A 21,619-nucleotide genomic window follows, 5' to 3' on the forward strand; every position below is an offset into this window, starting at 1 on the left:
GGCATCCCTCTCGAAACCCAGTAAGACCACCGCGGCGGCGGGCAGGGGCTCAGCGCCCCCAAGTCGGCACAGGCTTGGCTTCGCACCACGTGGTGCCCCGCCCCGCCCCGCCCCGCCGCGATCTTCGCGGTCCCGCCGATCCCTCCCGGCGGTGGGCTGGGGCGGAGGAGGAGGCGGAGAGGGCAGGACGCGCTCTCCCCGGCCCGCCGCCGCCGCCGCCGCCGCCGCCCCACAGCCGCGGTCCGCCCGCTGTCGGGGGTCTCGCGATGGGCAGCAGCGCCGTGGACCTGGACAAGCACAGCCTGGCGCTGCTGGCCGCCAAGAGCGACGTGGTGAGCGGCCGAGCGGCCGCCAGCTGGTGAGTGGCGCGACCGCCCTCCCCGGCTCGGGCTTCCCCCGGCAGCCAGGCTCCGGCGCTGCCGCCTCCTGGACGGGGTGGGGCGCGGGGCCGCCGGGCGTCGGAGGTGGTCCCTGCGGGGCCGGAGCTCGGGGCCGCTCCTGGCTTTGGCTTGGGCAGGCGCGGCGCGGCGTGGCGTGGCGTGTCTCGCGAGCGAAGCTGCGCGGCGCAGAGCTGCGGGCAGGCCAGCTGGGTCTCCTGGGCAGCGAGGGACGGCAGGTCGCCTTTCGCCCAGTCGCCTCGCCTCAGTACCCGCGGCGGCTTCTGCTCTTTGCCCCCTGAAAAACAGCCCGGCCCCGGAGCCGCTTCGCCCCCCCGGAAGTCCCTGGGGAGAACTCGGGGGAGGCGGGCGGCGCGCCTTCGGGGCGTCGCAGGGGAGGGGAACCGGGCTGGGAGGGAGGCCCGCCCCGCCCCGCCGCACCCCACCCCGGACCTCGCCTCCTTCGGCTGCCTGTCCCTGGCCGGTCTCAGCCGGCCGCAGGGAGCTGCTTCGGTGGGCGCTAAAGGCCGTCCTCCTCTCTGGGGACCACCGTGGACTGCAGGAGGGCACCCTTCAGCAACCCTGCAGCGTCCTGCTCTGCTTCACCAGCCTCTCTCCCATGCGGGTCCCAGGAGCTTCTGATGGGGCTGAGATCGCTGTGTGCCCGGGGCAGACTGGTGGGTGACAGCTCTTGCCGGTCGTCCCCTCCCCTCCCTCGGCTGCCCCCCCCCCCCCGTGCGACAGGGCAGCAGGCCAGGGAGAGGGGCAGCCCGGAGCTTAGGTCCTTCTGCCCATCCTATTGCTACTATGTGCCAGCTTCAGGATGAGGGAGCCCAGGCCTCTACACCTGAACTTGGGGCATGTTGGGGGGGGGGGCAATGAAAAGCAAGGGCTTGACACCTTTCTGCTGGCCAGATGGTGCAGCTAAACTCTACAAGGAAGTTCTGGGTGCCAGAAGCTGGGCCTGCCGGATCCCCAGCAGCAAAAGAAGGCAGATGCTTGGTTCCGTGGGCCTCATCCTTGAAGACTCCTGCTCGCCTGACTTTTCCCTTGTATGTTCTTAGAGTGCACGTGTGGAGCTCAACCAACCTCTTTGGCACGCAGGAGGTCTGTTTTGCTAGCAGAAGCTGAAGGATACGCACCTTCATCTCTGTCCTGGAGACTGAGGGGTGTCTGAGGGGAAGGGTGGGGAGTTCTTGGTGGGCCCCCCGGTGAGCCCGCCCCCCACCCTCTGCTCTTGTCCCAGGGAAGGCCAGGCCAAAAGGAAGGAAGCTAGCCATACTGGGTCCAGCGGGTTGATCCTGCCCATCCGGGCTGCTGTAAGAAGGGCGTGGGTGAGATGGCTGCTGAACCGGACCGTTGGCAGTAGCTGCAAAAGAGCCGCACCCCAGCTCCTTTGATCTTCCGGGGTCCCTGTCCTCTGGCAGGGCACTGAGGGAAGTTGTGCGCTCGCAACCCTTCCCTCTGCCAGCAGTGTGCGTGAATGTGTGTGCGTGGGTGCAAAGGTAGGGGTCACGGGTCAGCGGAGGTTGCTGTGGTCTGGGTCAGTTTCAGGGCGAGGCCAGAGGGTGAGACTGTCCCACACAGGGGAAGGGGGCAAGGAGGGCCGGGGATTGCCCTCTCTCCTGGCCCAGGCCTTGCGAGGGGGGGAGGCTCGCCCTTTTCCTGGGAATGCCACCTGGGACGCTTGGCACCACCTGGGCCTCCTTCAGCCAAGAAAAGCCCCTCCTGTGCGCCGTTCCTGCTCAGCCACTGAGCCCAGCCCCAGGAAAACAAGATGTGTGCTACCACACGTGTGCGTCACAGGATCCGCAAGACAAAGGGAGAGGAACGGGGGGGGGGGGGGGGCTGGGGCCTGGCTTCCCCAGAAGGAAGGGAAGGAGCCAGCTGTGCTTTAATCGGGTGCCAGCAGCAGCGCCCCACCTGGATCCCCGGAAGGGAGGCCGTCCCACGCTTGGGCTGCTGGAACCACAGCATGAGCCACAGGCGGGGACAAAGCGGGGAATTGCCTCCTCCCGAGGGGCCGGGGGAGGGCTTGGCCCCACGTCTGCCGGTAGGGCCCCTCCCCTCGGATCCCCCCATGCCGGTCCTTTGCCCTCCGTTGTCTGAGAGCGGATGCGCTTCCTCCCATTCAGAAGAAGAGATGGGGTGGAAGCAACTGCGGGGGGGTTCCACCTGCCCAAGGGGCCCAGCTTGGCAGGCATCTTGTTTCCAAGGGCAACCAACCCAGTAGGGGCAAAGATGGTGGCCCTCTTCTGCCCCTAAAGCTAGACAGAACCCCTGAAGCTTCTCTGATGCCTTTCCTTGGGCTCCAGAATAGTTCCAGAAGGACAGAGGTGTCTGCCAGGAAAATCCGTATCAGGGTGAAGGCAAAGGACTTCCGGCCTGCCACCCTCAGGGCCTGGCCCTGGGCAGCCGTTCTTCTGGCCCCACGGGAGCCTCTCTTCCCTTTGTCTGGCCTTGAAAGAGGAGGGGCAGTGGGGACGCCTGCTCAGCAAATCAAGGTGGGGCTGTGGGGTCTTCCTGGCTGGTGCCATCTGGCGCCCAGACTGACAGCAAGGGTGGGGAATGGGCTGCCTGTGGGGCGCTGGGCCCCACACATTCTCTGCAGGTGGGCCAGGAACACCCAGACTCTGGCACGTTTTGCAGCAGATGGGCACTTAGGGAAGGCAGCCGTGGCCGGGCAGCCTGTGAGAAAAGGAAGCCAAAACGCACAGTGCCTTAACTGGGTCCCCTGAAGTTCTCCAACAGAGCAACAGACTTTACCCTTCAGAGGCCAGAAAAAAGGGGGCCGCAGGAGGGGGGAGGGAGAGTGGGGGCCACTTTCAAGCCAAGGCACCCACTGAGAAGTGGGCTGCCGCTGATTCTCCTGTTGAGGGCCACAGTGGAAGATGAGGCCTTTCCCTGCAAGGAGATGGGGGGGCCTGGCCTGGATACCCTCCCCCATGCTTGGCTCCTAATGCTGGCCCCTCTCTCTTTGCCATCCAGGGCCCTCTTTGCCTATGAAAAGTCCAACGAGCTGAAGCTGCTTGACTCAGGAGGTAAGATGGGAAGCCTGGCCGCACTGTTTCTCTTCCTCTGTCTGCTGTAGTGGGGCCTGGGATGCCCCAGAGATATGGGGCGCGGGGCAGACAGGGTCTTCTCAGCCTGATTTGCCTCCAGTCGAGGCAGGACAGGGCTCTGCTCTGCCCTCTCCTCCCCACCCTGCTTCCTCTCGCCTTCCGTGGCTCCCGCTGCCGGGTTGATGCTCCCAGGAGGGAGAAGGGGGCATCTGTGGCAGAGACAAACGGGGCGACTTCCTGGGAAAGAGGTTCAGGTGTTGTGAAGGGCGGGGTGGAACAGGATTTGGTGGGCGAGGGGTATGGCACTCAGGAGCCCCGTCTGCCTAACCCAGCCTCCCTCTGCAGGTGGGGGTCCAGATGAACTCGCCAAGCGCTTCCAAAGTGGGCGCATCATGTATGGGTTGTGCCGCCTGTCTGAGTCTGCTGCAGGGATGCCACGGATTGTCCTGATCCATTGGGTGAGCGTGCAGGAATGGGACCTGGGTGTGCATCTGGGGGGCAGAGGTGTGGGGTGGCTTGCAACCTGCTGGCTGGAAAGCGGTGGCCACACGAGTCAGATCCAGCTACTGTATTTGTCCTGCTCTCCGCCCCCCCAAGGCGTTGCAGGCCACCCTCTGCCAAGGTGGAGCTCCTGGTTGCAGAAGCTCTCCAGGGCCCCCCTCTTTTGCACCTTCCTCCTCTGGAAGAGCTGCTCGCTAGCCCCTGCCACCACCCCTTCTCTGGGGAGGCAGCAGCCCTGTGGGGTGTGTTGGGCTGAGAGAGAGAGAGAGACGTGCCTCCGAGGGCTTCCCTGGGCTGAGGGGGAGCTCAGCCTGGCTCTCCCGGGCTAGTCCACACCAGGATCACCCAGCCTCAGGGCGGTGCTCAGCCGCCCGCCTCCCAGTGCCAGGGAAAGCATCCAGACCTTCCTCTTTCGCCTTGGCCATTTTGAGCGATAGTCTCTGCCTATTGTGATCTGTTTTGCTTTAGCGTTTGCCCCCTTGAGCTGGTAGAGAGGCAGGGTGTCCGTTGGGGTGGGGATGCCTTGCCTGGGGGGGTGAGCTGTGGAGAGCTGGGGCCAGGAGGTCACCGCGCCCCCCTTCGTGGGGTTGCAGCTCCAGCAGGACAGAGGCGATGCCTCGCACAGCTGAGTGGCCGGGGGGCATGTGGCCCGGCACTGCCTTTTCCTGCCCACCGCCCAGTGGAAGAATAAACCTCGGGGTGGGCCAGTCATTGGCAGGGCGGGAGCAGAGCGCATGCCGTCCGGGGGTCTGGAGGAGCCCCCCAAGGGCTTGCCCAGCGAGGGCATTGATTAGTTTGTGACTCCCGACTCCAGACGATGCTGGACTCACTGGGGCAGCAGCCGGAGGGAAGGGAGGCAAGATGCTGGAGGCTGGAGCTTCTGCCAACGCCGCCCCTTTGCGGAAATGAGTCCCTGAAATCCTGGGACGGGGGGCCAGCGGTGCATTTTCACGTGGCCGAGAGCGCAGGGCTTCTCTTTGGAAGAGGCCCAGAGGAGCCTGTTCAGGTGCAGTCCCTACAACCTCCGGATGGAGGATGGAGGGCTAACCCCGGCCCCGGCCCCGGCCCTGAAGCTAGATCTGAGTGAAGGCTCCTCTCTTCCACTGCCCGGCCCCAGTCTCTCTTCCTCCAGAAGGCGAGCCCGAGAGCGGCCTGGGGGTCTCAGAATCGGGATGCGGCAGTGCAGGCAGAGGGAGCTCCCGCAGCTCTGGCGTATCCAGAGTGGGGATCCGGTGCCTGATCTCCAAACTGTTTGCTACCTGCTTTGGAGGAGGAGGAGGGTCTGGCAGCCGGGGCAGCCGCGCCGATCTTAGTGGGGGAACAGCTCTACCCTCATTGCCGAAAGGACGACCGGGGGCTCCTGGAAGGTCTACCTCGTCTTAAGCGGTGCGGCTGCTGCAAGGGTCTTCGAGAAGGGGATGACCCCCGGCTCCCTCTTGGCACTAGGTTGGAGAGAAAGTCTCGGACTCGCAGCAAGAAGCGTGTGCTGGGCACCTACCGGCCATCCGCGCCTTTTTTAAGGTGGGTTCTGTGCAGAGAAGTCCCTGGGCTCCCTGGGCTGGAGGAAGAGAGGAAGGGCCTTCCCCTCCTTTAGGGCCCCTGGTTGCCCCGGGGCTGCTGTGCCCTGGTGCCCAGAGTGCTGCTCTTGGAGGAGCTGCTGTGCCCCCCCCACCTGGCAGCAAGGAGCCACTTCCTGGTGCCCCCTCCAGCCCTTCAGGGGCTCTCCGTCCGCTCGCTCTCCTTGCCGCAGCTGCCTCTGAAAGAGACCACAAAGGCCAGGCCCCTCTCCTCGCTGGCCGCTGTGGCCCCGTGCCCTGCCAACTGCCCAGCCCAGCCCAGAGAGGGCTCTCCTCCACGGCCTCCGCCCAGGACCTTAGGCGCTGTCTGAGGAGGATGCCACGTCCCTGCAGCCGTCAGGGCTCACTGGGCGAGGTCCTCGTGTAAACCTGAGGGAAAGTCACTCTGCACATGCCCCACGGCACTGCCCTCTGCCCTGTTCCAGGGCTGTGCCCCTCCACGGCCCAACGTGCCTTGCTCCTGCCTGCTCCTGGCCAGAAATGGGAAGCCGTGCAGGATGCCGGACAGTGGCTCTGGTGGAAAGGAGAAGGCAGGAGAGCGGGGGCAAGGAGGAGGGTGGGAGGTAGGCTCGGTCTGGGAGGAAGGGCAGCCGCTCTGCCAGGGCGGGTTGGGGGCGAGTGCCCGCACTGCCGCTTCCTCTCCTCCTCTGCAGGAGGCCCACCTGGTGCTGAAGGCCAGCCGGGCCGAGGAGGTGACCCGGGAAGGGCTGACACGGCGGCTGTCCCTGGCGGCCCCATCAGGAGCCGTCTTCTCCAAGAAGGGCATGGGCAGCGACCCTCAGGAGCTGGTGGTGAGTGCCCAGCTCCATCATTGCAGCTGGCAGAGTTCCTCCCCTGGCCTGGGGCTCTCCTGTGTTTCCTGCAAGGCTTTTCCAGGCCCCTCATGGAGGGGGACTTGGGGCCCTTTCAGTCCTTCCCATCAGCCCCCAGAAGGGGGCTCCTGCCTGTGGAGAGTGAGGGGATATGATTCAGCCCCCCCTTCCTTCCTGGCGCACAGAGAAGGGCCAGAGGTAAGTGTGAGACCGTGCTGCCCAGAGGACTCACTCTCAAGTGGGGCAGTTCCTCACAGCCACCTGCCTGGAGAGCCATCCTGCCCGCTTGCCCTTGGCAGGTGTCCCCGGGGAGGGCGGGGCGGGGCGCCTGAGGGACGTCCCCCCCGGTTTGAGAGAGACCCTCCTTGTTTGCCCTCCTCAGGGCACCAACTACCAGAAGACCAACCCGCTCCTGGAGATCCTGCACACCAAGAGAAGCTCCTTCTGGGCACAGGCAGAGGTGAGAGGGCAGGTGCCAGGCTGCCCGAGGGCCAGGCTGCCGAGCGTTGGGGGAGGCGATGCCATTCCGCCTCTCTGCCCCCCTCCAGAGGGAAGAGGAGCAGAGGCGCGAGGAGGAGAGGAGGCGAGCCCAGGAGGAGCGGCGCCACTGGGAGTGCCTGCGCATGGAGGAGGAGCGCCGGGAAGCAGCTGAGCGGGAGCGCCGGGTGCAAGAGAAGGAGAAGCTCATCCAGGAGCAGAGGTGGGCTGGGGCTTGCATCACGGGCCTCCGGACCCCTTCCGCAACCTGCAGATGGGGTCCAAGGGGCTGCTGCGGCTTCCGGGGGCCCTGCCCTGTTCCCACCAGTTTGCCTGGATCAATCAATCCCTACAAAGAAGGTCAGTTTAATCACTGGCTAAAATTTAGCCCTAAGTGGGCCAGTTTTAGCATGCGCAGGGTTAGGCACCGGCAACATCTGCATCCAGTCAACGACAGTCCATTTTGTGCATTACTCAGTCCTCCAAACGAAAGAGCTGGAGGGAGAGTGAGCAGCTGAGAAAGGGACTCTCCGTTCTAGAACTTATTGCCATAGTCTGGCAGCACAGAACATGCTTCCCAAATACTGATTGGCTGCAGCGGCTGAGTCACGCCTCCTGCTGCCCACCTAGCCAATGGGAAAGGGCTAATGATGCAATGAAGCCTTGCCAGAATGCTCCTGCTGCAGCAAGGGCTCATGGGATATCAGGTGCTTCCTGGAGAAAGCGGGTGACTTGGGTGTGCTGGCTAGGGAATTCTGGGAGTTGAAGTCCATGCATCTTCAAGTTGCCAAGCCTGAGAAACACTGTCTTAAACAACACAATCCTTGTATTGTCAAAGGCTTTCACAGCCGGAATACGATGGCTGGTGTGGGTCTTCCGGGCTGTGTGGCCGTGGTCTGGAAGTTTTGTTTCCTAACGTTTCGCCAGCATCTGTGACTGACACCAAAGCAAGCAGCCACTCGTTAACCCAACCCCCCCACCCCCACCCCCACCCTTCAGGGACCCTCGCTGATCTCTATAAATACCCACAAAAGGGTCACCTCACCCTGGGCACAGAGAGAACCGCTCCTGTCTGTGCTCCCGCCCTCTGAAGATGCTGGCCACAGGTGCCGGCGAAACGTTAGGAAACAAAACTTCCAGAACACGGCCACACAGCCCGGAAGACCCACACCAGCCAACACAATCCTTGCTTAAGGAGTGCCCAGACACCCCTTTCTGAGCCCCTCTGGCGCACTCCGTCTTCCTGGGATGGCTCCTGCCGGCCAAGGAGAAGCAGATCCTTCCCCTTGCTTCCCCTGCCGTGGCACGCGCCCCATCCCCGGGGCTCGCTCTGGTCCGTTCCTCTGCCCAGAAGGATCAGAGCCAAGTGAGCGGTGGGAGATGACGGCCTGGTGGATGCGGGAGCAGAGCGGGAGGGTGGCTTGCACCAGAGCCCAGCCGGCCCTGCCCCGGATCTTGCCACCGTGACGCGGGAGCGATTGCTCGTTCCCTTAGAAAAGGTTTAATTAGCTGCCGGGCTCCAGTTTGCACTAAGAGGTGCAAAACAATGCAGTACACAACATCCTCGATTACGCTGGGTGGGAGAAGGAGGTCTGACCCTTCCAGGAGCCCACCAGAAACCGGCCCAGGGCCCTGATCTCACCTCCTCCGGAAGAGAGTCCACTCTGGTCCCTCCAAGCTAAGGGGGAATGACCTGCCCAGAATGGGCCTCAAAGGTTGGGGCACCCACCTCTCCTCAGGCTCTCTGGGGATGTGCCCTCACTTTACTGGGGAGCTCAGGCAGCACGTGCACAGTGGGATGCCTGCGGGAGGCTTAATTGGTTGCTGCCAGGGCAGGACTGCTAGATGCTTGGGAAAGGGGGCTCCAGAAACACACATTGACCTTGAAGGCCTGGGCTGCCCTGGACCCACGCTCTTTGGCAGGACTTGCCCCAGGATCAGCCTCATCTGGGCGTGCTGGGGACTTGCCCCCACCCTGTCTGCCTGGCACTGCCATTTTATCTGACCCCTTGAGCAGTCTGGGATGGGGAGAGACCCGCTGTGGCCTAGAGCGGGGCCCCATCAGCTGTAGACAGCCAGGACTTAGCGGCAGGCCAGCCTTCATGTCCACAAAGAGGTTTCATTTCCCTGTTGATTTCATCTGTACATCATCCTGAGAACATCAGCTGTTGGCGGCTAACCGACTTCAAATTTAAAAAGCAACGTTTTAAATCAGATGGGTTTAACCTAAGGCACAGAGACCCCGCAAAAACCTCCACGAAAGTGCAGCTTCCACCAGAGTATTAGCATACTGGTTTTGTTGCGCAGTGTTTCTGGGCATGTCAGTGCAAATGGAGCATCTCCCATAACTTTAAAGCAGCCGCCTCTTTTCTCAGAATTACAAGCAATCCCAGGAAAAGATGGAGCTGCTTTAAAGAACCACAGACGGGTGTGACTTGCATGCTCCCGTTGGCTCCAAAGTACCTCTTTGGAGTCAAATGAAAAGTGCTGCACACTCTATTAACCGTTCATACGTTTAAAGGATAAATATGAAATGTAGCTTTTGTCCTGCCTCCATCCACTTTTCACCTGGAGGAGAGTTGCACTGAACAGGCCAGCAAAGGCAGCCAGAGGGGGTCCTTCTGCCCCCCCCCAAGCTGGTGGAATGGGCATTGCCTAATCTTCCCTGCTCCCACGAGACAAGCGGGACATTTGCAACCCTTGCTCTACACGTGGAGTGCAGCAGGGGAAAGATCTGCCTTTGCCACCCCGCAGGAGTTAGAGAGTCCTCTGAGCAGCTCTGCCACCCTTCTCCCACAGGAAACAGCAGGCCCAGCGGGATGCGGAAGAGCATCGGTGGGAAGAGGCCCGTCGGGTAAGTGCCCTGCAGAAGGGCTGCTGGAGCTGTGCCCGCTCACCCACCCCCAAGTCTAAGGACAAGCAAGGCAGGGCAGGGCAGGAGGCCCTTGGTTCACCATCGGATGGGAAAAGGTGTGGCTCCCCCCACCCCAAGAAGCCCAGGTGGCTTTAGGAGCTCCATCTGTTGGGGTTAGGAAGGCTTGGCAGGCTGAAATCCAGCAAGCGACTCTCCTCAACATGAGGCAGGTGCTTTATCTGTTGAATTGATGCCTGCCATACAGCACCTCTAGAGACAGGAATCCCAGCTCCCAGCCCCAACAGTCACTTTCCCTTTTTGTTGGCAGAAGGAGCAAGCAAAGGCGATCTCTGGGATGAGTCTTCAGAGACAGCCTAGCGAGAAAGCCAGGGTGAGTGAGACAGGGACAAGGGGGCTGCTCGGGGTGCTGGGGTGGGCTCCAGGCAGTGGGCCATGAGCAGGCTTGGTGCAATGGGGCCTGCTGGCCAGGCAGGACGTGGGTGGCCCAGGAGCCCCCAGCCCGAGCTGCCGCTTGCTGGAGAGCTGCTGGGGAAGACTGCGCCCCCTTCCCTGGAGCTGCTTCAGCACAGCCCCGAGCTTTTTGCTGCTCTCCCCAAACCCACCCAAAGCCCCTCACTCTCCCTTGGCTCAGCTTGGAGGAAGCTTTGCTGAAACCAGAGGCCGCCACCTGGCTGGCATCTGGAGGGGCCCGCTTGCAGAGGGGCACAGATCAGAGCAGGACAAAGCAACAGGGAAGCGCTCCGGGCCCTGCGCATCTCTGCCATCAGCCGGCTGGCTTTTCTTGTTCTCATAGCAGGAGGTGGCTATGCCAGGTTTGCAGCAGCCGCACCCCCCACGGGGCTTCTTCCAGAAGAGAGACCGGCTAGGCTCTGCCTCCAGAGACCCAGGGCCAGGTGAGCTTCCCAGGCTGGCCCTGCCGGGCACCGAAGAAGCGCTGGGCTGCTTGGAGAGCTCGCTGGATCCAGGATGGGGGGCAGCTACTAAGGGGGGAACGGAAAGGAGGACTCCTCCTCCCTGGCATCTCCCCCCTGCCAACAGTCCTTGGGCATCTGAGCAGTTTGGGGCTGAGTCACTTCTGAACTAAAGAGATATGACCAAGTTTGGCTTGGACGTTGTGTGTGCGACCGCTTCTCTTCCCTGGCCTCAGATACCCCAATTTCCCAGGGAGATTTTTAGGGACAGCGACCACAGCTGGCTCTTGTGACACAACTTCTCTCTGTTCTCCCCCTACCCCAATGCCTGGATCAGGAATGCCACGGCGCCCTTTTCTCCGCTACCAACGCAGCCTCACGGAATCCGCTTACATCTTCCGCCGCCCAGATCCAGATCTCTCTGGCAGCTTCCAGGCCTCGGTCCCCCACCTGGCCCCACCCATTGGCCTCAAGCCCAGCACCCCCACCCCTGTCCCCGAGAGGCGGCTTCCTGGCACTGGCAGCCTGCCTGAGCCCGCTTTGCCACCCACCAGCAGCCCGCCTGTTCCTGCTCCCTGTGAAACAGAGGCAGCGCCACCGTGCAGCACTCCCTGCCTGGCACCCCCAGCCCTCACCCGTGCTTTGAATGGTGCTGAAGCTGAGTCTGCCTCCCCACCTCAGTCTCCCCAGCTGGCCCCCTCCCCTGAGAATGAATCTGAGTCCCCTTGGGGGCAGGGAAGCCGATGTTCAGTGGTCCTGGGGCCCTGCTGTCCCCTTGCAGCCCCCTACGAGGAAGCTCTGCCCCTCAGCCATGCTCCAGAAGGGCAAGTGTCCCCCAGCCCGGCCCCAGGCGCTTCTGGAGGGGCAATGGACTGGGAGGAGCTGCCCAGCCCCAGAGCGAACTCTCCCCCAAGTACTCGTCCAGGGGAGACAGTCCCTGCGAAAGGTAAGCCCTCTCCCCGGTGTCCTGCTGAAGGGGCAGGAGGTAGGAACCTGAAGGCCAGTGGCCAAGGCTGCACCACGTGCGCAAGCAGGCTAGAAGAGCGGGTGGCTGCATTTGCATACGGGTTAGGATTTAGGTAGTGCAAGATGGTACAACAGCCAAAATTGGGAGGGGGTAGACCCTGCTTGGGCTTTGCGACCCTTAGCCCCCTCCCCCGGCGTCTGCTGCAGTTGGCGATCCTGCCTCCTGGACAGTGGGGGGGGGCCCACAAGCTGACAGTCCCAAGTTCAGTCTGTTAGACGCAACAGCTGCCCTGGAGAAGCCTCCGTTTCTCTTGCTTTTTTACGAATGGCCTGGCTTGGCCTGTGGCTAATAAAATATCCCTGCTTGGTTCAGGAACTGGGGGGCAGGTGTGGAGGACGCCCATAAGGTCAGACTTCTGCCCCACCTTTCCTTTGCTAGGTGGTTCAATGGGAGTTGCTCCGGGCCAAGCTGGGTCCATCCTGCCTTCCGTGCGCAACGGGACAGAAGAAGAGAGATGGCGCAGAGGCCAGGTGGCTTATTTACGTTCTGTATTTCTAATCTGCTCTTCCTCACAGCGGTTTACGTGAGAATCCCCGTTCCTTTTATTCCAGCCACAGACCTGCAAGGTAGGCTCGGATGAGAGAATGTGGCAGGTCCAGAATCACCCGGGGAGCTGTGGCTGAGGCAGCCTCCGGCTCTGGGATGTGGCGGGGCGAGTGGGTGTCCTTCCCACGACAGCGTGGCACGTCCTCACCAACAACCCTCCTGTTCTCCCAGTCAGCTCACAATTGGTGGCACACCAGCTCCAATTCTCCACCTTCCGTCGGATTTCCCTTCCTGCCGGTCAGCTAATGGCGGCTTTCTTTCCCGCAGGGGGCCCGGCCCAGCCCGACAGCCAGGCTCCCTGATGGAAGGCTGGCCTGACTGCCCAGCTGCTGCCCGCTCAGCCAAAGAGATTCCCGCTTGGAGAAGGCACTCTGTGCATCTCGTGCCAGAGGGCGGCTCCCACCTGCGCCAGGCTGCCTGCGGTCAGACCCTCGCCCAGTCCAGATGGCTCAATGTATGTTCCCCAGAGCTAAACCCGGGACAGTCTATGACAACTGCTGTGGTCACATAAACACGCAACATCCAAGCAAATAAACCACCTTTTGGCTTAACGGAAGACTCCGGTTTACAGACGGTCTTGTCCCGTCCCAGGCACCGCAGATCCCTGCAGGGGCAGGACAGTCACGGCTGCGCCCTTCTCTGAGAGGGTGTGCTGTAACCTCACACACGCGTGCGCGCACACACACCCGATCCTGGAGCAGGCCCTGCAGAACTCTAGGTGAGACACCAAAGCCTTCCCCCATGCCAGGGGTCTCCCACCAGCCTCCTCCCACAGACCCAGCTTGTACCACAGGGGGCAATTCAATACAATTTAATGTGTATTCACAGGAAAGGAGGCCGCTGCCCTTGACACAGACTGGGGTGTGTGTGTGTGTGTGTAGAAAAGGGCCACACAGCAGCCTGGGGCACCCCCACCACACTTCCTCCTCGATGCAAATCCCTGCAGCTCAACAGGGGGTCAGGAAAAGGCAGGCTGAAGGGAGATGGGGTGCTCTGCCCCTGGGCTTCTCCCATTTCAACAGCAAATATTCCAGTTTCTTGCAAGGAGAGGAAGGGAAGGCGTTTTTCTCCTGAAAATGGAGGGGGTCTGGCCAGGGGCCCTTGCCCCCAACTCCCCAGCAGGCTGCTTCTCCAGTGGGGGAGCGCTGGGGGGTGTGGCCAGGCCAGTCTGGGCCCGGCTGCTCGGTCTCCGCAGTGGGAAGGTCTGTCCAGTGCTGGTGCCCCACCTCTGGGTCAGCCCTGCGGCAGCCTCAGACCTGAGACTGCAGCCACAGGCGAGGGTCAAAGCAGGGCCGGGCGGGGGTCCGCAGGGTCAGCTCCGAGTCTGGAGTTGAGCTGCAGCTGCTGGAGGACCCCGAGCTGGAGCGGGAAGGGCCGCGGGCCTTGGGCGAAGGGGAGAGCGGTGGGCACCCTGCACGCCCCTTCAGCCGGCCGAGCTTGGCATCCAGCGAGAAGGTGCGAGGCCGGCCCCAGGGAGGCTGTGGGGGGCACGGGCCAGTGCTGGAGCCGCCACGGTTGCAGCTGGAAGCGATGCCAGGGGAGGAGCCCTCAAAGAGAGAGAGCCACACTGGGTCACCCAGGTCGGAGACCCTCCGGGCCAGGATCTCGGTCACTGCCTCGATGTCATCCGCGGGCTCAATAGCTGCAGGGAAGGAGGGGGTCCGTTAGAGGTGTCCTGGTCAGATCTCTTCCTGTCCCTTCACAGCCCTGCAGGGGTACGCCCCCCAGGGAGGGGTGCCATCCAGCACAGAAGCAGTGGGGAAAGTAAGTGGCCTGCCGCTCGGATGGGCCCAGGGGGCAGTCTTCCAGCCACCCCCCCGCCCTGCCCAAGGTTCTCCCAGCATGGCAGCCCTCTCCCCTGCGGCTGGGGGCTGCTCAGCCCAGCCCTGCTGGGCCCCCTGCTCTGGGCGCAGTTACTTCACCTGTCACTGTAATAGGTGGACAGAAGCGCCCGAATCTCTGCAGAGACAGCGTTGTCCTGCAACAGAAGCCCCTCGCAGTTGGAGGGTGGCCCCCCAGCGCCAGGGAGAGCTGGGGGAAGGACAGGACAGACAGGGGAGGCCAAAGAGGGACATGCAGAGAGAGGAGAGCAGGAGGAGAGCAGAGAGTTACAGACACAGACACTGGACGGGGGGCAAGCGAGGCCCCTGGAGACATGTAGCTAGAAGAAGGGGGCAGAAAAGACAGAGGCCCTCCCCTCCAGCTATGGGGGCACGAGCGCCTTGGAGGCTCGCAGGCACTCAGAGTCCGTTGCCTCCGCCACAGGGCTGCCTGGCTGCCCGTCTTACCCATCTCGTGGTACAGGGACCCCTGCTTGGGCAGCAGTGTGGGAGGGCGACGTGGGGATGGCACCTCCACTTTCATAACCTCATCGCAGCAGTGCTTCCACTGGCCTGGGGAGGAGCACAGAGTGGTGGAGATCAGGGTGCTGGGTAGGCGCCACCCCCCCAGGGTCATCCTTGCTCGGGCAGGTCCAGCGGTGTCAGGAAAGAAAGGAATGGGGGCCTGGAAGTGCCCCAGTGCTCTTGGCTGCAGCAGGGAGCTGCCCCAGATCCAGATCCAGCCCAGAGGCCGAAGGCTGTGCCCCGATGCCCACCGCACGCCTGGCCTCCTGGCACCTTCCACCTGGCTGCTCCCCAACGGAGGAGGGCAGGGTGAGTCCAGGGAGAGTGCACGAAGGGGCCCCAAAGACCCACTGCCGCATCTCGCCCACTCACTCATGTCGTAGAAGTGCTGCCAGAAGGCCTCCATCCAGCGCCGGGCCTCAGCGCGAGACTCGGCCTGCAGCGCGTGGGTCACTTCCTCGCCTCCGTAGCGGTTGGTGACCGACATGCAATGGACGGGGCCCTCGGGGCTCTTCTCGGTGGCCCGTATGCGCGTCTCCTGCGTGGGGAAAGAGGGTTGGAGGTTGCCGTGACTGTGGGGCCCGCTCCAGCCACCGCCCCTTAACCTTGTGCTCTAGGCTGAGAAACGGGCGTGGTGGTGGTGGCCCAAATGGGCCCCTCGCCCCAAGCAATGGAAAATGGCGCCCTCCATGCTACACAGGAAGCGAGTAACGAAGGGAAGCTTGGAAACGGGGAAGACTTCGACAACCAATCTCTGAAGGGAGGTGTTGAGGTGTGCATGGAAAATTGGGTGTAAAAGAAAACGGGACCCTAAGAGCGAGAATAATTTTAATTATCTGAAACCAGGGCAAAGGAGGGGTCGCAGCTGTGCAGCAGAGGCTCCGTGGGAGTAGATGTGGGCAGTCAGCCTCCACACCTCCCGCGTCCTCCAGGAAGGGCATGGCCTTGGTGAACGCCTCGCGGGCAACGGAAGCAAAGAACCCAGCTTTTCCCCGGACGCACCTTGTTGACAGCGATGGTGAAGGCTGCTTCTTGCTGGGCCTCGGCATCCTGGGGGTGCCGGTAGCAGAGGAGGTTGGTGCCGCGCAGGAGGCAGAAGAGCCTCGGCCAGTCTGGCTGCTCCCCCTGCTGCACAGACAGGTGGGGTTCGGCCGGGCTGGCAAGCGCTCTTGGCCCTTTCTCCTTCCCTGCCCAGAGGGGCCCTGCAGCCTCCCTGCAGGCCACACCAATAACCCAGCTGCAGAAGGCGCCCTGTGCCAGCCCCTCTTGGTCAGCTCAGGTGTAGGGTGGGGGACTGCCTGTCCCCGGCCACGTGGGGGGGGCGAAGGGGAGGTGGCCGAGCAGCCGCTGGCCCAAAAGCCAGGCCTGCCTCCCTCCCTCCGCAGGTCAAGCCCTTACCTGCACCTTGAGGAAGCCAGCCATCACCTGGTCCACCATGCAGCTGGGCTGGGCCAGCAGGCGACAGCAGAGGCTGCCGTACAGGGGGAGCCAGAAGGAGCTCTCCTCTGGGAGAGAAGGGGGTGTCAGGTGGGGCCGATGTTGGGGTTCAGTAAAATGTCTCTGGGCACTGGCTCAAGCACTCGAAGGCCTCATGAGCCTCCCGAAGACCCCAAGCCGCCCTGAGAGGGCCCTGACCCTGGGTGGGCACCTCCCCTCATCTCCTGCTATGCCTACCGTTGCTAGTGACAAGGAGGTCATGGGTGCGAAAGGCGTCCTGGACGTGCACCAGGCCAAGGTGGGCACAGGCCAGCAGCTGATATTTGGGCCCTCTGGAAGAGAAGGGACGCCTGCTGGTGAGGCAGCTGGGGGGGGCTGCAGGCCCCCCCAAGCAGGTGGAGGGAGGGATGGTACTCACGTCACACTGGGGGGCGGGGGCAGAAGCAGTGGACTGCATCCCCCGTTGTTCCCCGAGCTGCTGCCATCGAGGGCAGCCCGCATCTGCTTCCCGGATGAGCGCCCCAGTGAGCTGCTTAGGCGGCTGGCCAGCTTCTTGGGGGTGGTGCCCAGGGCTGAGTCCTCCTCCAGGGCTGCGCTGTAGAGCTCAATTTTCAGCTCAAAGTCCGGGCCAGCCTCGGTGCTGGGGAGAGGGCGAGACGCCAGAGTCAGCCCCACACTGGGTCTGAGCACCAGCAAACACGGATCCCAGCTGGCCCGCCAGAAGCGCCATCTGGGAGCCAGTTAGAGCAGGTGCCAGGCAGGCACCAGGCAGGGTTTCAGGGCCAACCTGCCTGCAGCATCTCCTCTGGGCTCAGACGCCTGTCTGCAGGACCCCCCACCCATCCCCTTCTGTAGGCCTTGGGGTTTTCTCCCGACCTCTCCCTGGCACACTAACTTCACCATTCCCACCAAGCCTCCAAAAGACCGCATTCCACCCAAAACGTGAAATGCCAGGGACACGACCAGATCTGGAGGAAGGCGGGGCACAAACCGCCCTTCTCCCATTCCCTGCCTGTCGCCAATATGGGATTCCCAAACCGTCAGAAAAGGGAGTGAGACTCACAAGAGCACTGTGTTCTCAAAGCAGATGTCGGCCAGCGTCCTGTCCACAAGCACCATCTCCGTGTCATAGATTTCCGTGCCGATCTGCAGCAGGCAGAACACCGCACAGCGATGCAAGTCTGGTCCGGAAAAAGGAGGCATTTGGTGCCCGAGCTACAGTTCCCACAGCTCCAAGGCCACTCTACCACCACCCCCCGCCCCCACCAGCCTCCTTCACACTGGATCCACAGGTGCTGGAAGATCCAGAGGGGCCTCTTCCAAGGCACGAGGGGCCTGCCGGGGCCTGCAGATCCCCGGGAGGAAAGGCAGGCTCGTCTGGCTGCCGTGTTAGGAGGGAGCAGGGGCTTTTGTAACCCTGAGGATGAAGCCCTGCAACAAGGCCGGTGCTGTCTGGCCCCTCACTCCCAGGCCCAGAATGGTTCACTGAGATCCCCCTTCCCCAGCCAGATAGCTTCAACAGTGGTTCATATCTTCCCGTCATTGTGGAATGATGGGAGCTGAGGTCCAGAATGTCTGAAGGGCTCTGGTTGGGAAGGGCCAGGATAATTTCTATACACCATCTTTTAAAAACACAGTGGACAGAGTAGGGCAATTGTGTGTTTCTGGCATTACAGGTATTGGCCAAATACCACTGTCCTTTCTTTTGCAAAAGGAGATTTCAGCCAAACCCAGCCCCGGATGTAGCTGCATATGTTTCAAGTACAAACCCATAATGTACATCACGTACCTCCGTTTGTTTCCTACGTGACCCCAACAGCTGCGTACGGAAGTAGCTACGTACAGAACAGGTACTTCCATACACACTTCTGTACGTAGCTGTTGGGGTCACAAAGGAACAAACGGAAGAGAGGATAAGACAGACAATGTAAGGGCTGCCAGCGAGGAACCTACCCCCCTTGTTCTTGAAATATTCCGTGTCCTTCCACATCAGGGGGATCCGGAGATCTGGAAGAAGGGGAGAGAGTTACAGATCACCGTCCCGTTATTAATACTACACCCACCATTAATAGCATCCGATGCATGACTTGTTTCCTGTCACAAATCTCAGTCCATGTACTTCAGACAAGGAAGAACTGGAATGGAATTATCTCTTTTTGCAATTACCTGTCGGACTCCGTGGCTCCCAGCTGCAGGGGTCTGCAATTTCTCCAGCAAGGGATGAAGCACTGATGCACCACGCCAGTCCTGGCGGTACACGGGCCGTGCTTTGGGTTTGGGGAAACTTAGCTCCCCCCTACCCCTGGCCCGGGAGATCCAAGGGACCTCTGCTTCTACAACAGTGTCACAGCTGAGCCTGGCTGGGTGAGATGGAGGCACGAATGGCAGAGCAGGGATTATTAGCTAGGGAGAAACAAGCAGCCCTGCTGGAAAAGCTCCGGTGCCGATTCCGTGACTCTGGAGACATTTACTTCAACACCAGTGGAGCCGTGTCAGTTTTATACAATGTTCTAATGGTGTGTTCCATCTCCAATCTGCACCCGTAGAAAAAGATTACATCGCGTAGCCAGAAACCGTCTTCTGTGGCAGCAAGACATCTTTTCCTGGCTTCCTTTTGAAGCTCTATTGCTCAGTCCAGCCCAGATCAGGCGAAATAATACTGGGATAGCAGACGTTGTACGCAAGTAGGTCTCAAAAACTATCTTCCTTCAGTGTGATTCTTCTATTATTTCTATCAAAACTTCCCTGATTAGCAAATACTGACAGAAAAAGAAAACAATCATGTGGCCCTTAGGTTCCTCTTCTTTCAGACAGCAAAATGTGAATTAAGTATGGATTTGCTTTATTCTATTAACTGATATCAACTGTCGCTTTGTAATCTGAGATTGGGGAGGCTTACACATGCTGCCAAATAAATGTCTCATTAAGGAAGCAGTGACTGGAATGAGACCCGCGTTCCCATTTCTCCCGCGTGTGCATGCACGTGGAGAAACGGGCCTCCGTGGCTTGAGCAAAGCAGCAATCCGGCTCGACCCAGAGGCTCAGCGGTTCCTTACCTGAGACACAGATTCGGCCCCGACATGGTAAGCGACCATCTGTGGGTCCAGCCTCAGAAGGACTGAGTTGTGGGACAGGATGCAGATAAGAGAGATGGTGAAAGAAAGCATTATTAAAACAACAACAACTATAATTATTAAACCACCCCCGATACAATGTATGACTCTGGCTGTTACGAGAAGGACAACATTTCTTACTGGCACCTGAGAAGATTAAGCAACTGCGTGAACAGAGGAACAAGTCTGCTGGGGGGAGGGGACTAACTTCAGTGGGGACTAACATGAACAGTGAGTCCCTAACACCTTTTCCCTCTGAGTAGAGAGCTTGTACTTGGCTAACCCGCGAGGGAAGCAAGAATTAAAATTATTTTCTATTGGTACTGCCTGAACTGGAAGATGAATGGGCAGCAGTCTGTACCGGTGACCCGCGGTGCTTGTAGCACGCTTGTGTTCCTGTCTGAAAACAGCCCGGAGTATCTCCACAGGAAGCCGTGCAGCAGTCCTTGAAAAAGTATCCAAAGGGTCGGGGCAGAGAGTGGCTCTGCTTCAGCTGATGAGCAGGGATAAGCATGTGCCAGACGCAAAAAGAGGAGCTAACCCAGCGCCTGGCAAAGGGAACAGATCTGCCACCAGGCACTGGGCACCGGAACGCCGAAGAGTTTCCAGGCCCCCAGAGAAGAAACCAGCTCCGAGTCTCCAGGGAAAGCAAAAGAGACAACGTGAGGGGGGGATCCCCGAAGGGCAGGGGAGGTGCAGCTGTGCCCTGCAAGGAGACAAGCGGAAGAGAGGGGGTCGCTGGTGGCTCCCTCAGCCACTGAAACAAATAGGTGCTGGCCGGACCCATGAAGCGTGGAAGATTTAGCAGATCCACTGACAGTGATCTCTTTCTGCTAATTCGCATGAGGACAAATGATACCACAGAAGACAGACCCAGCCCTATCAGCCGAGGTGTTTGAAGGCCCAGGAAGAAAGCACAGGACGGAGAAGGCTGGGCAATGCTCTCATCCATCGTTCCGGTCCATGGGAAAGGACCGGGAAGACAGAGGCGAACGAGGCACGATCCCTTCTCTGGAGTTCTTCAAACAGCACAGCCACCTGTCCAATGTGCCTTAGCAGATCCTGCACCAAGCAGGAGGTTGACTCGATGGCCCCTTCGGACCCCGGCTCTATGATTCTGCACTTGCAAATGGTGTGGACAGGAGAGTCATGGTCTCCGGGGCCATGGCACAAGGCCTGGTAAAGATGTTTGAAGGAAGCATGGCAAGGTTGATCAGACAGCTTTAAACTGAACCCGGGGGCAGGGGGCGGATTCAAAAGCCTTATCTCAAGGCACGTCACCGTCCCCGGAGGTGAGAATGCAGCATCAGAGAGGACACTGACTCACCACCCTCACGCTCAGAGAACGGCAAATACGCAGGAGGAGCCCAACGTCCTAGCAGAGGAGGGCAAACGTGACTTATTAAGTCGTAGCAGAGACTCGGTCAGGCAGTTCTGGGCTCTGAAGACAGTGACTGAAGGACAGAATTTGTCTGAAAGGAGCAGCAGCCATAGAAAGAGGGGAGGAATTAAAATAAAATAAAGCAGGGCGGCGGCTGGTGCCGTCTGCCGCCTGCCCAGCCGTGGAGAAAGCAGGAGGAGGAGGAGGTCATCCAACGGGTACAATTGCAGACCTTTCAAAGAAGCCTAAAGCTGTCCTGAGAGAGGCCTGCCCACATCCCCTGCTCCTCACCCAGGAGGGGAGGCAGCCCCAAAGAGCCTAGATGCGCCACCCACCCCTCTGGAAGGGACGGGGAACAGGAAAAGGAGCGCCGGCATCCTTGGCTTGAAGGGAGTGGACCATGTCCCCTGGTGTTCAGGAAGTGGGCGAGAATGGAGCAGCAAGGAACAGGTTTCCATGGCAAGAAAAACGAACAGGGCACGGAGCTTGAGAGGGGTGGGCGCTCCTGAGAGGAGATGCGAAAAGCGGAGTTGCGGGCTGGCTTGACAACAGGTGGGCTTGGAGAGCGCTCCTAGCTGTGTTGGGGGGGACAGCACAAGGTTAGGATTAACGTTGGAAAAGCTGCCCCGACTTACTTTCTGGGTTGAACTCATGCCCTACCTGGCCCCTTCCAACATCGGATCTGATGGCAGAGCACAAATTGTTTAAAGGATTTACATCCACAGTAGATAAAAAGAGATTTAACTGGGACACCATCTTAATAGCAGAGGAGGAACAGCAGCATCCTCCTTCTTCGAGCAAGGCGGACGGCTGTGGAAAGGGATGCCCCCTCAGGAAAGGCCTGGCCCCTGGCAGAGGCTGGCCCCACCCCTCTGCGTCTGACCTCAAAACGCCTCCCAAGATGTTGCAGCAGGCCGCGGAAGGCTGCCTGGTGGGCCAGGGAAGTTGGGGGCTGTTCCCCCACTCCCTCCCTCCAGATGGGTTGCGGGGGGGGAGGCGGGTAAGAAACAGGAGACCCATTTTCTCTTGCGCATCTGTAACTGGAACACTGATCCACCCTCCAGGATTGTTGTAAAGGTTTGCACTGAGCACTTTTTTTTGTTCTGACATGGAAGCCAGCTACCAAATCTCAATTTCAAGTATTTTTCTGACTTAATACACAGTAAAACATAACAGAA

General features: G+C 60.7%; 2 protein-coding genes across 25 annotated transcripts in view; one reads left to right on the plus strand and one right to left on the minus strand.

Moving 5' to 3' along the window:
• On the plus strand, window positions 1-12,721 carry LOC103052579 (drebrin-like protein). Of its 16 annotated transcripts, none has more exons than XM_088128840.1 (15): window positions 217-358; window positions 1,442-1,484; window positions 1,624-1,696; window positions 3,366-3,418; window positions 3,772-3,897; window positions 5,387-5,461; window positions 6,171-6,308; window positions 6,712-6,789; window positions 6,878-7,029; window positions 9,606-9,660; window positions 9,989-10,051; window positions 10,475-10,574; window positions 10,930-11,538; window positions 11,998-12,089; window positions 12,433-12,721. In XM_088128840.1, exons 5-15 carry the CDS (start codon window positions 3,832-3,834, stop codon window positions 12,481-12,483), a joined length of 1,479 nt encoding a protein of 492 aa, XP_087984966.1. In that variant the 5' UTR covers window positions 217-358; window positions 1,442-1,484; window positions 1,624-1,696; window positions 3,366-3,418; window positions 3,772-3,831; the 3' UTR covers window positions 12,484-12,721. The 16 variants fall into 16 exon arrangements, with proteins under 16 accessions (XP_087984954.1, XP_087984952.1, XP_087984955.1 ...); XM_088128836.1 differs by having other exon boundaries at window positions 3,785-3,897; XM_088128838.1 differs by lacking the exon at window positions 1,624-1,696 and having other exon boundaries at window positions 3,785-3,897.
• Window positions 12,715-21,619, minus strand: part of RTKN (rhotekin) — a 20,378-nt gene continuing 11,473 nt past the window's right edge. For 5 of the 9 annotated variants that reach the window (XM_088128817.1, XM_088128823.1, XM_088128822.1 and 2 more), the window contains 10 exons: window positions 19,004-19,065; window positions 17,901-17,954; window positions 17,011-17,128; window positions 16,366-16,587; window positions 16,185-16,279; window positions 15,909-16,015; window positions 15,513-15,638; window positions 14,883-15,048; window positions 14,454-14,558; window positions 12,715-13,807 (listed from right to left, as the gene is read on the minus strand). In XM_088128817.1, the coding sequence (XP_087984943.1) occupies window positions 13,416-13,807; window positions 14,454-14,558; window positions 14,883-15,048; window positions 15,513-15,638; window positions 15,909-16,015; window positions 16,185-16,279; window positions 16,366-16,587; window positions 17,011-17,128; window positions 17,901-17,954; window positions 19,004-19,065 (1,447 nt within the window). In that variant the 3' untranslated portion in view covers window positions 12,715-13,415. Of the gene's footprint in view, window positions 13,808-14,083; window positions 14,197-14,453; window positions 14,559-14,882; window positions 15,049-15,512; window positions 15,639-15,908; window positions 16,016-16,184; window positions 16,280-16,365; window positions 16,588-17,010; window positions 17,129-17,900; window positions 17,955-19,003; window positions 19,066-21,619 lie in introns of those variants that run through there. The other 4 variants (XM_088128820.1, XM_088128818.1, XM_088128821.1 and 1 more) reach the window with 4 other exon arrangements.

The sequence above is a fragment of the Python bivittatus genome, unplaced genomic scaffold (genome assembly GCF_059951505.1).
Source record: "Python bivittatus isolate LINGU-HERP-01145 unplaced genomic scaffold, Pbiv_v1 ctg000740_np1212, whole genome shotgun sequence".
Classification (NCBI taxonomy): Eukaryota; Metazoa; Chordata; class Lepidosauria; order Squamata; family Pythonidae; genus Python; species Python bivittatus.